At 42.3% G+C, this 16451-nt stretch overlaps 1 protein-coding gene across 7 annotated transcripts in view; it reads left to right on the top strand.

The window, feature by feature from the left end:
• PKP4 (plakophilin 4) overlaps window positions 1-16451 on the top strand; it is a 272376-nt gene that overhangs the window by 84460 nt on the left and 171465 nt on the right. For 6 of the 7 annotated variants that reach the window (XM_075529701.1, XM_075529706.1, XM_075529705.1 and 3 more), the window contains one exon: window positions 8381-8517. In XM_075529701.1, coding sequence (XP_075385816.1) covers window positions 8386-8517 — 132 coding nt within the window. In that variant the 5' untranslated portion in view covers window positions 8381-8385. Of the gene's footprint in view, window positions 1-8378; window positions 8518-16451 lie in introns of those variants that run through there. The other variant, XM_075529707.1, reaches the window with a different exon arrangement.

Below are 16451 nucleotides of genomic sequence, written 5' to 3'. Positions count from 1 at the left end.
TTAAATTTTTCATACTTATTTTTTTCTGAATTTGTTGACAGGTGTGATTATTTTGTCTGATTAATTTTGAAGTTGGGCTCACCGAACATCATGACGTTTTCCTAAGTGTTCCAAATGAAACCATGGGCTATCTTGTGGTAGTGCAAACTACTAACCCAAAAGAGGAGAGAAGACTTGGTAGAGTCCAATGTACTTCAATAGATTACATGAAACAGTATATTTAATATATTTGACTAAAAATTATCAGGAGATTCCCCCACTCCCCCAAAATAAATGAAAACAAACCAACACCCATAGGACAGAGTAGGTCTGCTCCCGTGTGTATGTATCTAAGACTGTAAGTCTTCGTAGAAGCAAAATGTCTCATCTTTCTCCCTTAGATCAACAGGTGGGTTTGAACCACTGACCTTGTGGTTAGGAGCCAACATGTCATACACTACATACCAGAGTGAATTCATAGAGAAAAATCTAGTATTAACTTGTTTTCCTCTGTTTATTTTTATACCCTTGTTGGTAATTTTTAATAAGTACACAAACACTATGGGAGTTGGTCAAAAGTTAATCTCTGAGCTTTGTGCAGCTGATGTGAAGGGGTTTCCAGTATGTCTCCTTCACTCAGTAAATACACCGCTCCCAGGCCTCCAGGTGCCAGTTTACAGAGATTGGTAATATAGTAGGCTGCATACTGAAAACTCTTAAGGAATATTCACATCAGAATGAAGTTGTTTTTTCTTGTAGTTACCTCAAGGTAGAAACCTTAAAATTCCTGTTTCAAATGCATGTAATATCACACCCCTATCTAATGTCAGACTCTCTGGATTCTCACTAAAGCCCTTTTGTAATGGGGCCTGGATCACCTTGCAGACCAGTTCTGCACATTTAGAATATTTGACTGTTAGCTTTAACTGGGAAGACCTGGTGGCACTGTTGAGTAAGCATTGTCCTGCTATCCTCAAGGTCAGTGGTTCAAACCCATCAGCTGCTCTGTGGCAGGTGATCTGCTTTCATTACAGCCTTGTTGTAACAACGGACCTTGTTGCTGTGACTTGGAATCAGCTTCATGGCAACGGGTGGTGCCTGATCCACAGGAAAGAGAGACGACTTTGTGTGCCCTGTGGCTCCGACCATTCATGTTGATTCAGAATAATATAACCATAGCCTAAACGAGATTCAAAATACTAAAAATAATAATAGGATATGGTAAGAAAAAATTGTTTGCATGACCATTAACTTTTGTTCTGGCCTTTGGGATGTTATCCTAAAAAGCGTAGCTGTGATTGTGCTTGGCTGGCTGTTATTGCAAGGCTTGTCTAAACAGGACTCTTCTTTAGACCAAGCTCTTCTCCTTCCTTTACCTGTCCCCTCTGCCTCCCGCGGAGTACAGAGCTAAAGAAGACCAGTAGGCGTGCCATTCGTCTCTGGGCCTAGAAATAATGACTTCATCGTTTCACTGTCCTGCCCGTCTTCTTTTAAGTGTAACACACAGAGTCTTTTCTTGTGACTCTGCCCCCCATTACTGGAGGTGGCTACGTCCTCCAGAGCCTGAAGAGTTGTGCTCTTTCTCGTTCCCTTCTTGCCATGGTTATAAATGCGTGTACCAGCAAGGCATGCAGCCACTAACTATTGCAGCCTCGTCTTACTCGTGGTTCACTGATTTTACCTTGAATCTAACATGCCCTGATTCTCCCCTCTAACACACTGTTCAAATAATCTGAAACAGGGCCCTTCCTTTATCCCTGTTGTCTTTACCTTGCTGCTGCAGCCTTGCATTGTTTTATTTTTATTGTATTGCTCGGTCAATTCAATATTCTTAGTCATTCAAGAATCTGAATATGGTTTGTATGTATATTATATCATTTCTGAAGTTGTCCGTTAGGATTTGGTCAAGGTCAGAGCTCTTTGGCATTCCATTAGAAACCTCATTAGGTTCTTATTTTATTCAGCTATTTGCGGATTGCTGGAGTCAGCAGTTGCCCTTGTTCTAACTCCATTTCTATGTTGATTTTCATGCCATGAGGGACTTAAAGCATCATACATGCCTCACTGGAGTCTAGACACACTACATTTCCATGGTTACCCTGTCCAAAATGAAAATTACTGCAGCTTAACTTGGCTTTCATGTGTGTATCCCATTTTGGCTTTCACAAGTCATCTCTTGGATAAAATCCTTTCAAGAATCTCACCCCAGATCCCTGTCTAGCTCACTAGTTTGTTCAATGAAGTATCTACTTTCCCTTTGCGAAAACAAGTCATGGCATTTTCCTGCTTCCACTCTTCTGGTGCCTCCTCCATTCTCCGCAATTCTTCAGGAGACTCCAGGAGATGGGTAGCCACCTATTTATAAGTTTTCTCAGGTCCCTAGACTGTGATTGCTCAAAACAGGCTATTTGAGTTCACCAAGAGAAACAGAAAGCTTATTTCTCACATTTGCTTTCTTCTTTATAGAGCTACTCATTACGTTTTCCCTCCGTAATGGGAAGAATTAATAATATCATTGCGACTCTCTCTTAGCATGAGTCCTTTCAGCTCTTGATGATCCATTATCATAAGAACTACAGGAAAATGACCCCCGGAAAGTCTTAATAGCTTTATAACGTTTCAATCTTATGACAGCCCTCCCAGGCACAGGCCCAGGTTGGTCATGGTAATTTAGGACTGTACCAGGGTTAAAAGTGGGAGAGTGTCTTTGCCTCAGGAATCTGTGAGTCCTGCAGCCATCACACATTCTGGGAGTCTCGGGGATTACCTGTGGTGTGGCCTAAACTTTGAGGAAGCAAAGCCTAAAACGTTCCTGCCGTGAGAGTTCTCCTTGTAACTTTCTTAGCATCAAAGTAGTTTAGAAATCTGCACCCTCTTTTTGACAACCTCCTATCTTCTTAAAAAAAAATATTTTCGTTGGGGGCTCGTACATCTCTTATCACAATCCATACATTCCTCCAATGTATCAAGCACGTTTACACAAACGCCACCGTCACCATTGTCAAAGAATTATTGTTCCATCTTCCTATTTTCTTCAATGTAGTTAAGAATAATTTGCGTCTTGTTATACTCTGCTCAAGTTCCGTGGTGGCACTGTGATTAAGACTTAGCCTGCTAACTGAAAGGTCAGAGGTTCAAGCCCACCAGCTGTGCCTTGGAAGACAGACACACAGTGAGCTTTCATGAAGATGTACAGCATTGGAAACCCTGCAGTTATTTACACTCTGTCTTTACAGGGTCAGGATGAGTTGGGATTGACTCAGCAGCAGCAAGTTAGACGTCTCTTGATCTAATTCAAGATCTGTTGCCTCAGATGACGAGCCACTAATGGTCAGTGACCTCACAGTATGCCTATGACTTTTTAAGGTATGGGACAGAGTGGGAAAATGCCCATCAAATTTCACTCATCCCAGGCAGTTAGGGTCATCAAAATAAATATTTTAGGATTCAAAAAGAGACAATAATGCAGTGTAATGACAACAATGCGTTGTTTTTGTTATTGTTGTTAGGCGCCTTTGAGTCAGTTCTGACTCACAGCAAGCCTGTGTACAACGGGACAAACCACGGCCCAGGCCTGGGCCACCCTCACAGTTGTTAGGTTTGAGCCCATTGGTACAGCCATGGGTCGATCCATCTTCTTGCGGGCTTTCATCCTTTCCACGGCCCCTCCACTTTACCAAGCGTGATGCAATATAGCTCTGTGTATTTCTTTAGACAGTAAAGCTCCTCCAATTCATAGTAAAGAATTAATAAGTATTTCCCCAATATTATTTCTTCCTTGTCTCAAACTCTTTTTATTTTTCACTGAATTTTTGCTTCTCATTTTCTTCTCTTCACACATTGGTTATTTCATGATATTATCCTCTTGACATTTAAAATTGTTGGTTCTTGGCATTGTGTCCCTGTTGCATAGTAACATTTTTGTTCTTTGCCACCATCTGCTGATTTGAAGGTGTGCAGTTTTTCAATGGTGTAGAATCCGTTCATATTTTTTACTTGTCTCACATGCTAATCTAGGATCTTTAAAAGTAGCATTTTTGGTCTTCTTAGGACCCATGTCTTGCCATTAATGAAAACTGAATAAATTGAATTTGGTCCACTTGATGGTACTTCAGGTGTTCTACATTACAGTAACCTCACCAACCAACTAAGAAATAAATAATGCCACAGAGTTACTCCATTGTGTCACAAAGGCTCTCTAGACCAGTGGCTCTCTACCTTCCCAACGCCACGACCCTTTCATACACTTCCTCATGTGGTGGGGACCCCCAACTAGAACATTATTTTCGTTGCTACTTCATAACTGTCATTTTGCTACTGCTATGAATTGGGCAGCCCCATCCCCCCACAAAGGGTTCATGACCCACAGGTTGAGAACCAGTGCTCTAAACCCATTTTTAATGAGTGAAGGAAGTATGTTTTTGAGTAGCAGTCACTTGTCCAAGATGACTTCCGTCTTGATCATTAGACCCACTTACTCCAAGTCTGAAGCTCCTCCTGCACGTGCTTTATCTACCTCTCCTTGCAGATGAAAGTACTCCTAGACATGCCTTTTGTGCCCTGGAAATGGGCACAATTTACCTGCCTTGTGAGGACACCTCATCCTCAGGGGTAATGCAGACCCGCGTCCATGTCTGCCTATTAGTAGGGCAAGACTAAAACAACTCATGGCAAAAGCCTGGAAGTCAGAAGAGTGAGCAATAAGATGGATCTCAGGTGTTTGACCCTTCCCTTTTACTTACAGGTCATGGCTTTTTTTACTTACAGGTCATGGCTTTGGAAATAAACAGAAGTCTGTTGAAATGTGAGGGAAGAGGGGTAAAATATTCCCATATTAAACGATATAATTATTTTTGTTGAAGATAGTTGATAAGAATCTACAATAGAATAGTTTTAAAGGAGAAAACCTTGGAATGGTTAGCAAGTATTTATGGTCCCAGAGAGAGTGCCATTGCTGTGGTGGGGTTTGCCTCATTTCTGCAATGGGACAGTGAAAAGATGGTGTTGATCCTTTGATCACACATTCATTTAATCAGCAAACTTTAATATGTGTTATATACAAGAGGGTTTGTAAATGAAAGATACAGTGCTCCAAGGATAATTTACTTCAGAGGACAGCACTGAAGCTACAGCTCAGGGAGAGGGACATGTCTGATCAGAGCACATGGGAGCAATTGAAGTGGGAGGAAGAGAGTGGAGCACATCCTGGCCCACCAAGCCTGGAGGACAATATCCATTCAGAGCAGCCAATGCATAGAGAGAACCGTAGGGCCAGCCCTATATGAGACAGCATGGGAATTGCACCCGATCTGACCCCACCACACCAATGCAAAACACTAAGGGCTTGCAACAGAACAGCAAGGGGAACAGAGCAAGGAAGTCCCGAGGGAATATCAGAAATACACTTTGGGGCCAGATCATGCACCCCATCAGACTCAACCAAAAAACACTCCTAAAGGTAAAAAAAACAAACAAACAAAAAAAACAGACCTTGAACTATTTACAGGCTTTTCTCTTTTTTTAATTTTTTGTCATTGGTTTGTTGTTGTTTTGTTTCATTTTGTTGCTTTGTTTTGCTCTGTCTTGTTTTTGTGCATATTATCTCTGCAGATCTATCTAGATAAGATAGGTGGGATAAACAATCTGGAGGAGAAAACAACAGGACTGATGGTTCCCAGGGGGACATGGGAGAGGGGGGGTGAGGGGAAAGGAAGTGGTGTTAACAAACCCGGGGACAAGGGAACAACAAGTGATCCAAAATTGGTAGTGAGGACGGTGTAAGAAGCATGGTAGGACTTGATCAGGGGCAATGTAACCGAGGAGGAATTACTGAAACCTAAATGAAGGCTCAGCATGATAGTGGGACAAGAGGAAAGTAAAAGGAAATAGAGGAAAGAACCAGGAGGCAAAGAGCATTTATAGAGGTCTAAATACAGGCGTGTATATATGTAAATATATTTACATATGAAGATGTAGAAATAGATCTATGTGCATATATTAACTGTTTAGTGTTAAGGTAGCAGATGGACATTGGGCCTCTACTCTAGAATGCTTTTTTCTTTTAAACTGGCATTCCTTGATGCTCAGCTCCCCTACATGATCACTGGAGACAAAGCGGGTGCATAAGTAAACCTGACGAAGAAAGCTGCTGGTGCCCGGCTATCAAAAGATATAGCATCTGGGATCTTAAAGGCTTGAAGATCAGTAAGCGGCAATCTAACTGAGAAGCAACAAAGCCCACATGAAAGAAGCACACCAGCCTGTGTGATCATAAGAGGTTGATGGGATCAGGTATCAGCATCAAAAAACAAAAAATCCTAACATTGTGAATGAGGAGCAGTGCAGAGAGGGGACCAAAAGCCCATCTGTAAGAAAAAGGATGTCCCCTTGCAGAAGGGTCATGGGGAGGAGACGAGACAGTCAGGACACAGTGTAGCAATAATGAAACATACAACTTTCTTCTAGTTCTTAAATGCTTCTCTCCCCCCACCCCCACCCCCACCCTATCATGATCCCAATTCTACCTTACAAATTCGGCTAGACCAGAGGTACAGATAGGAACTGGAAACACAGGGAATCCAGGACAGATGAACCCCTCAGGACCAGTGGTGAGGGTGGAGGGAAGGTAGGGTAGAAAGGGGGACCTGATTATAGGGATCTATAAATAACCCTCTCCCTGGGGGATGGACAACAGAAAAGTGGGTAAAGGGAGACGTCGGACAGTGTAAGACATGACAAAATAATAATTTTTAAAATTATCAAGGGTTCATGAGGGAGGTGGAGTGGGGAGGGTGGGAAAAATGAGCTAATACCAAGGGCTCAGTAGAAAGCAAATGTTTTGAGGATGATGGCCAATTTGGGGCTCGTACAACTCTTACCACAATCCATACATCCATCCATTATGTCAAGCACTTTTGTACATCCATTACCCTCATTATTCTCACAACATTCTCTCTCCACTTAAGCCCCTGGCATCAGGTCCTCATTTTTTCCCCTCCCTCCATGCTCCCTACTCCTTCATGAACCCTTGATAATTTGTAAATTATTATTTTGTCATATCTTGCCCTGTCCAACATCTCCCTTCACCCACTTTTCTGTTGTCCATCCCCCAGGGAGGAGGTCACATGTAGATTCTTGTATGGGAACTCCTTTCCAACTTACCCTCCCTCTATGTTCCCAGTATCGCCACTCACACCACTGGTCCTGAAGGGATCATCCACCCTGGCTTCCCTGCGTTTCTGGTTCCTATCTATACCAGTGTCCATCCTCTGGTCTAGCCAGACTTGCAAGGTAGAATTGGGATCATGATAGTTGGAGGGCGGGTGGGGGGGAGCGGGGCAGCATTTAGGAACTAGAGGACAGTTGTATTTTTCATCATTGCGCTATTGCACCCTGCCTGGCTCATCCCCTCCCTGAGACCCCTAAAAAAATGATTTTAAAAAATAAGATAAAGTACTAAGACATTATCTTTTAATTTTATTTTTCATATTCCGAGCACTGGGCTAATCTCATGGTATGGTAAATTGTTAATTAGACAATGGGAGAGACTGACATGTAGACTATTAAACCATTCACAGTGCGTTATGTGGGTATCTTTCCTGAATCTTTCAAATTTGTGTAAAGCTCAGACCAGGCAAGTTTAGTCTGCTGGCAGATCATAGCTCTCTTCCGAAGGTAATGTTTTATCCCAGGAAAGGCACGCCCTCTCCTGCCAAGAAGCTGTTCTTCCATCAAAAGCTCGTTTGGCCTTTATCCCCCTAGCTATTGTCATAATTGGGTGGTCATTTTCCTCTAAGCAAATTGAGTGAGTTATAATGTCAAGGTTCTCGCTGCTAGTTTTTAATGTATTACGTTCCTTCTAAATGTTGCAAAATTTTATCAGCTTATTTTCGAGCCGCCTGGGGTGTTTTACCCGTGTTTTTTTTTATTGCATAAGTCTCACCAGTAGTGCATAACGTGTCCCTTTTTTTCACACGGTTGACATTTCTGGATATATTTTTACGCATACATTTCTTTGAATACTAACCTAATTTTATGTACATGCTTTGACCCCTGTGCAGAATAGTAGCAATTTAATAAGCCTTTTAAACGAATGCCTTCAGTATTAGCTTAAACTAAGACTCCCGGCCACATCTTTTTTGTGTTATTCTCTATTATGTTGTTCAAATATTTCTGGAGTATTTATCATTCTGGTAGTAGTACCTTTAGTATGATTTTCGTAGTTAGTAGTAATCTCTACGCTATAACCGTAGACGTTATCTTCTATGGACAAGTGATTGTGTGTAGAACAAAAGTGTTTATTCTACTGCTGTTCCTGGAGTTTCAGCACATCTCCAGCCCAGCCCTCTGTTCCTGCCCAGAACCCGACAGAGCAGTGCTAACCTTTGCTGCTTGGTTGCAGGAGGAATGCCAGCTCCTGAGCAGGCCTCTTTGGTGGAGGAGGGCCAACTGCAGACCCACCAGGAAACCGCCTCCCCTGGGCCAGGCATGGAACCTGAGACCACAGCCACCACCCTCCTGGCCTCCGTGAAGGAGCAGGTACGCACTCCACTTGTCATGCTAATGAAATATTTCTTCAGAGCCTTGAAAATTTAATCTTTGGATGTGTTTTAAATTTGTCTCACGACCTTGACGCCTTGACATTTTCTAATTATAAGGTGTTTACCTCCCTGAGTACATTGGGGTGACTGGCAGGTAGAGCCGCTCCAGGTGCATATCCGGAACATGCAGGATACTTGTGCGTCTGCAAGTAAGGACACTATCGATGGTGGTCGGTGTCTGTCTTCACACATCGCAGAGTGTGCATGCGCGCCCAGCTTGTAAGGCATACCTCAGTGCTGGCTTTCACGGCAGATCGCTGGCAGCTCGGTGTCTGTGGGAGCCTTCGGTAGTTTGAGCATTGTGACCTAGGCACTGCCTGGGACCATGTGCGTGATACTCTGTTCTGCTTTGTTTCGGATACAGGCTATGGGTGTAGTGTTTGTCTGCATCAGAGTGTCTTCATTTTGTGAGCTAATGTTCTAGCACGTGTCAAACTGTGCCGGTTTGCTTCAGTGTCATGTTTATGTTGATATTTTAAGGTGCTAATATTATGTAACTTTCAAACCCAAGTGGTCTTCTAAATTAGATTAAATGCTTCAAAAAATAGAATTCTGGAACTTAATTTCTTAACATTTACAGCGTAATAAGGAAGCTAAATGTAGATTTAAAGATCCCGAGATAGTGTTCCTTTCTGCCCCTCCCTTTATAAAAAAGCCTTCTCAGAGGATAGATTTGTTGGAAATAATCTAATATTAATATTAAAGTTTTTGTGTTAACCCTATAGTTAAACATGTGGCTCTTTTTTTCTCAAGATATATAAAAATGTATTAATTGTTTATTTGCGGGGGGGTGTTCTTTTAAAATTCGGTATCAGCAGTTCAGATGACTAATGATGACAAAGCGTGAAGGAATACTTCAGTCACTACCTCATTACTTTACTATTTGTTATAACTTAAGCCACGTATGTGGAATGAAAGATTACCCCAGAATTATGACATATGTCTGACATTAGAATGTGTTTTCAAGAAACATGATTTCATAACTCATTCTCAGAGCAAGATGTCAAAATATTTTCCATTCCTCAGTGAAATATGATGTTTTTAAACATTTTACAGACTAAGACTGAGAAGACACTAGGACATTGTAGTCAGTCCTGTTTTTATTTTCCATGGCGCTGTAGCATTGCCAACCTTCTATCTCCTCAAGGGGGAAACACAGGACTCCTTTTCTTACAGTGTTCAGGCTTGTCGAGATTTGGCCCGAGGCGCCACAATAGGAGAAGGCTCTGATTGATTGGAAGCTGTTCGCATTAACTATGTTGGTGAAAACTGTAGCTAAATTTATCCAAATGACCAAAGTGGGCGGGAGCTAGAACTAACTGCATGTATCAGACAGCACCCGGATCTTTGTGTTTGTACCTTGAAACCAGATACCATACAAAATTAAAAAAAGAAAAACACTGAAACCTATTATGGACTTGGCACTAGAATGCCGTGGCCATGCTGTGTCAGACGAGGGCACTCTCCTGGGATGGGATGCACAGGAGAAGTGGCACCACTACCTGCTGACCTAGGACCCTTGCTGTGCCTCAGACTTCTCACCCGTAAGACGATGTGAGGCTGATAAAAGTTACTGTGGATCGCTCAAGTGCTCACAGTAAGATCTAATATTGTTAGCATCTCTGTCAAACGAAGAAAGAGTCTTTTTAGCAGGCTCTGCTGGCTCCGCGTTTAAATGCATCTAGTCATTCATTGAACCTTCTTTTGGACGTTGGTATCAGAAGGCACAAACCTTTCTGAATGTATAGCATTGTCTATGCTGAATGAGAGAAGGAGACCCTGAGTAGCGCACGCAACAGAATGGTAGTGACGAGACTTCACCAATGGCGGCAGCACTACTTGGTGCCAGAAACTCAAGTGATATTCTGAAGAGAACATGGAGCAGTGGATGGACGTCACTGCTTACATCAGCTGCATCTTTGCTGAAACTGACAGCACCAAAAATAGGTTTTCTTTCCTCTGTTTCGTTGACTTTGCAAAGTCCTTTGCTGTTTTGGATCATAACAAATCATCAATAGCAGTGAACAACAGGAATTCCAGAACAGCTCACTGTAGAACTGATGGAAACTGGACCTTGGACCAGGAGGCAGGTGTTCAAATAGCACAGGAGTTCCATCAGCGCAGCCGCTGCGCTGCATGGTGCGCGTCAGTGGTGTACCCTCACCATGCTAGCTCAGCTGCGTGCTGTGTGACTAATCCCAGAGATGCACCCGCAGAAAACAGGGCACCGGGATGAGAGGCAGACTCTTGAACAACCTGTGATAAGGAGCTGACACCATCTTGCTTGCCGTAGACATGGAGGACTTGACCCACTTACTGATGAAGATCAGAGACTGCAGCCTACAGTACGGATTACACTTCAACGAAAAGAAAACAGCTCTTAATACTGGACCCTAAGCCTGAAGTTGCCTGGATTTCATTTAACTTGGATCCCCAGTGAACATCCATGGAAGTCAGGAAATCGAATGACAGGTTACATCGTGCAAATCTGCTGCAGAAGTTAAAAAGCAAAGAGGTTGGAGTTTGCAGGCTAAGGTGTGCTTCCCAGGCCACAGTATTTCAGTCACTTGATAAGCATGCAGAAGCAGGCTTGAGTAAAGAAGACCTAAACAGAATGGATGCCTTTGCGTTATGGTTTTGGTAAAGAATATTCACTAGACTGTGGACTGCTAGCAAAATCTGTTTTGAACTAATAGAATCAGAATGTTCCCCAGAAGTGGCGGTGGCACACACTTTGGGCATTGCAAGAGATCAGGTTCTGGAGGACAGCATGCTGGGGAAAGCAGAGGGCCAGTGAGAAGGAAGACCCTCGTGGAGACGGAGTGACACAGTACTCTAACAGCATGCTCAGTTGGAACAGCGATTAGGACCAGTTGGTGTTTTGTTCATTTTTCAGGGGTTCGCAACTCAATGGCACAAAACAAAAACAACAGTATGCTATGACCATATTTCGTTTCTTTATGACATTAAACCCTCAAAACTGTATTGCACTGGCCTCACATGTTTATGCCGTTTCATGTATATAAGATAGAGCACGGGAAAATAAATGTTACTCATACATCACACAGTCAAGGCATTTGGTTTGAGATCGGCAATGCAGTGCCTTTTAGCAATTTTCTGAATCTTAAAGTCTGGATGCTCCTTGAACAATGTACCTGTGACCACCGAAGAACATCCAAGAGAGCTATCTGTTTTATTAATCAGTCCTTACTTGAGGGGACCCTCCGCTTGACCTCACTGGAGGTGACCCTTTGTATGAATCTATGTCCGTCCAGTGGCTGACATTACTAGTTGGGAGAGGAACAGGAACATCCTGGGAAATTTCCAAGGATGTTTGCTGTGTCCTGTCGGAGCCCATCCCATAGTGTGTGGGTTGTGAATGTAGACTCCAATCAGAGTTCTGCTTTCTAGCATGCATTGGCCTCCAGCAGCCGTCCGTTGTGTCCACTGCAAGGGGGGAGCGACAGGTGCTGCAATTTCAGGGGCCTGAGCTGCAGGGTCCACAGGGCGATCGGTGTGGAGTACTGACCCTGGGAGCCGATTACACAGCAGACATTATAACGTTCAGGCAACCAACATTTAACCTCTGGGGGCAGTGGTTGTGTTCACATTCTAGAAGGCAAATCCTGTTCTCAATCTCCACCCTTGCTTCTAATACAAAGCAGCCTCATGGGGGCAGACTAAACCCAACTGACCCGCAGGGAGGTGTATCTGGCTGGTTTCAGTGGACAGACAGCTAGGGCGTCCAGAGGGAAGCAGACTCCATGGCAGTGCCCTTCTGTAGCGGTTCTTTTTAAAAATCATTTTATTGGGCCTCATACAACTCTTATCAGAACTCATACATACATCAACTGTGTAAAGCACCCTTATACATTTGTTGCCCTCATCATTCTCAAAATTTGCCTTCCGCTTGGGTTCCTGGAATCAGCTCATTTTCCCTTTTTCCGTTCCCCTCCCATCCTCTCCCCCTCCCTCATGAAACCTTAAAAATTTATAAATTACTATTTTATCTTATCTTACACTGCCCAGCATCTCCCTTCACCCACTTTCCTGTTGCCCATCCCCCAGAAAGGAGGTTATATGTAGATCCCTGAGATTGGTTCCCCCTTTCTACTACCCTTCCCTCCTGGTATTGCCACTCTCACCGCTGGTTCTGAGGGGTTCATCTGTCCTAGATTCCCTGTGTTTCCAGATCCCATCTGTACCGCTGTGCATCCTCTGGTCTAACCAGGTCTGCAAGGTGGAATGGGGACCGTGATAGTTGGGGGGAGGAGTCCCGTGAAGTCTGCCTTGTTACGATTAGAGCCACAACTGCTCCTGTGGTGGCTGTTGGTGTAACGTGCACTAAGATGCCTGCTTCTTAGCATAAAGCTCAGTGCCACAGCACTTATGTGCATCTCAGGATTATATTAGCAGCCGTCTCAGGACAGTCTCATGTTTCATGTATTGCTTTGTATATGTATTAACAGGATGTTACCCCCACCAGCACCTTATATATATTGACCTTCAATAAATGATTATCTGAGCACTGAGATGATGGATAATAATGTCAAATTGCCTGTCACCACCTCGCTATTTTGTGGGAACAGTGGAGCCTGCAGCCATATTCACAGGAGCATTACTAAGCAAGAGAGCCCCACAAATATAACCTATCACCAGCAACGTTGCTTAGCGGGATATTGTTACCCTTAAGAAAATTTTAATTGAACTATATTCACATTGATTCAGTAACTAAATCTGATCCCCGTGTGGAGCAAATTAAAAATTTATCTCATATTGATGGTCAGATAATGACATAGGCATAATAACTTTCATCTCCCATTTTTCCAATTTAGTTGAAAATTAAGTTCAGAGAATAAATTTGTGTCCTTATCTTGGTGATACCAAAAAAAAAATTCACTGGCTTTATGCCTGCTGAGTGATATAGCTTACAAGTAAAGAAACATCTGTTAGTTGTGAATCATACTTTAGGAGAAATGGAGAGTCAACGCGTGGGACTCAGAGTATGTGATCGTCTATGTGAACCTGGAGTGCAGAAAGTGCCCAGTTGTAACCAGCAGCATCGTTTGGCATGCTCCACTGCTCAGCTAAATTTCTAACGAGAGTCTGCAAGTCTAAGATGAGCACAAACTTTAGAAACAAAGGATTTTTTTGTATCCTCTTTGCAAATATTTAGCAAGTTTGGTATTAGTCTAGTAATTTGTCTTAATATCTTACGTATTCATTAGTAGATAGTGGAACATAACCATGTATTGTGTCATCTGTCATAGAACCCTGCCTGCTGCTGTGGAGTCCTACAGGATCATTTAAATGGATGCTATCCTTTTGGATACAGAGGAAGTGGAATTTGCTATATGCCTGTCAGTTCATCCAAAGCCATACTGACACCCTGTCACCTTGCAATTTATGACACAGGCATAATAACTTCCAGTTATATTAGTGAGTTTTCACAAGCACCAGGAAAGCCTGAGCCAAAGGCCCCCAGTGTGCACAACCACGTGTACCAGAGTATTATCAATTCGTAGAGCACATCACAGTTTTTTTAATGGTAGAGTGTGATCATATTTCATGGTTTCAGAAGTTTCTTCAAAGAAGACCAGAAGATCAATCAGAGTTAATAACTACTTGGCTGTAGATAGGGTGCAAGTTGATTTGTATTCTATACAATTACAAATGCAATATTTATTAGACTCTTTTATCTTTTGTCACAAAGTTGCTTAAATAATTGAGATCTCTATTTGAACTTAGCCAATTTCCTGGGCACTCCAGTTCTCATTCCATTGCTCTCCCACAAACCAAATGTTGCTCAATTTTGGTTTATAATTTAAGAAGCGTAGGATCCAGCTTTACGTTTGGGGCCTGATCTGGTAGAGAAAGTTGGTTAGGACTGTTGCACAGGCTCCGCCTCCTAGCCACGCCTGTAGGTGACGAAGCAACACTGCCTCTCGCGGGGTGCTCTGTGTGAGCCGGTGGCTGCAGCCATTGCACAGATCCATCTCTTTGAGGCCTTTTCTCTTTTCCACCAACCCCTCACTTTACCAAGCTGACGTCCTCAGAGACATGTTCGAAGTCTGTGGGCAGTCTTGCTGCCCTGCTAAGGATCTACCTTTTCTTCTGGTAGTCTGTGGTATATTTATTGTCCATTGCCAACAACGTAGTTCAGAGGCATCAGTCCTTCCTTATTCATTACCTAACTTTGGCATGCATATGGGTCTGGGGCAGGTGCACCATATTTCTTCAAAGGGACATCTCTGGTTTATAACACCTAAACCTTTTGCAGCAGATGTGCCCAATGCAATGTCATTTGATTCCTGACAAGTGCTTCCCTGGGTGTTGATTGTGGATCCAAGTGAAATAAAACCCTGGAAACTACAACCGTTCCTCCCTTTATCATGATGTTGCTTATCAGTCTGCTTGTGAAGACTTTTTCTTTATTTTCCTTATCCATATGGAAGATAATCACCTTGTTCTTACTCAGTAAGGACTTCCAGTCTGCTTTGCTTTCAGCACGCAGAGCTGTACCGCCTGCACATTGCAGGTCCTTCATGAGTCTTGCCTCAATCCCGATGCTGCATTCCTCTTTATAAAGTCTAGCTTTTCTAATTACCTGCACAGAATAAGTATGGTGAATACATGCTTACGCATACAAATTTGTATGGATACAAATGTGACGCACCCTTTCTTAAATCCAACCTTGCAAAATTCCTTTTCAGGACAAAGAGGAATCGTTCTGCTCCTGTAAAGATTTAGAGTTTTGGAAATCCTAGTGAATGGTTCTACTCTGACCTATAAGGTTCCTATGCGTCAGAATTGACTTGATCGTAATGAACTTTGAGTGTTTTTATTGTCACCATTGTTAGTTTTTTGTGTTTGTTTTTTTAATATCCCTTTTGCTTGTATTTTGATGTATTCACTGGTTCCATAAGAGCACAGTTAAGTAAGTGCTTTGGAATTCCCATTCTTTGCAGTGTTTTCCATAAATTGTTCTGATCCACGTGGCCTACTGCCTTTGTATAGTGAATAAAACACAGATAAATAGCTTTCTAGTACTCTCTGCTTTCAGCCAAGATCTACTTGACATCATCAGTAATAGCTTTTGTTCAGTACCCTCTTCTGAATCCAGCTTGAATTTCTGATAGTTTCTGTCAGTGTGTTGCTGCAACCATTTTTGAATTATCTTCAGCAAGATTTACCTTGAGTTTAGTAATTTTACTGGTATTTTTTGATAATTTTTGCATTCTCTTGGATCACTTTTCTTTGGAATGGGCATGGATATGGATATATGGAGAGCCAAGCGAAGTCTATTTCATAAAATATACAGATTTTTTTGAAAGTTCTTACTTTGATCAAGTCCCAATGTAAATATTATTTGTACTTATTTCATTACCTTTGATTCGTGAAAATGCAAAGTACCTCTTTTATAAATCTACCAAAGAACAATCTCCTTTTCAGCTAGTAATTTATGGATTTTGCAAAAAATTAAAATGCTATCTTTAGTGGGCTTATTTTATCTCATTAATGTGTGGATGTGTCAAAAAGTTTGAGGGAAATTGCATTAACTTTTAACTCCATTTTTCATGAACTTTTGGATGCTTCCTTGTGTTTAAATATTAAGGAGTTAAATTAGATTCAGTAGAGCCCTTTAATTTTTGAAGAAAGAATAAGGAGATTTGGATCCCAACTGTGGCCTATTGGTATTACTTCATTTTTATGTGGTTATGCTAGCTTCAGTAATTACACACCCTTCCTGTATGGCAGAATGCCCAGAATTGAACAAATTCCAGTATAATTATTTACTTTATTCCTTTGAAACTGAAACAGCTCAACTGTTACGCACCTGCCTTTGCAACTTCCTTTTATGCTCCCCTACGT

This window comes from Tenrec ecaudatus, chromosome 13, assembly GCF_050624435.1.
Source record: "Tenrec ecaudatus isolate mTenEca1 chromosome 13, mTenEca1.hap1, whole genome shotgun sequence".
NCBI classification, from domain to species: Eukaryota; Metazoa; Chordata; class Mammalia; order Afrosoricida; family Tenrecidae; genus Tenrec; species Tenrec ecaudatus.
The sequence above is the reverse complement of the archived record's forward strand: the minus strand, read 5'-3'. Positions and strand labels throughout refer to the sequence as shown.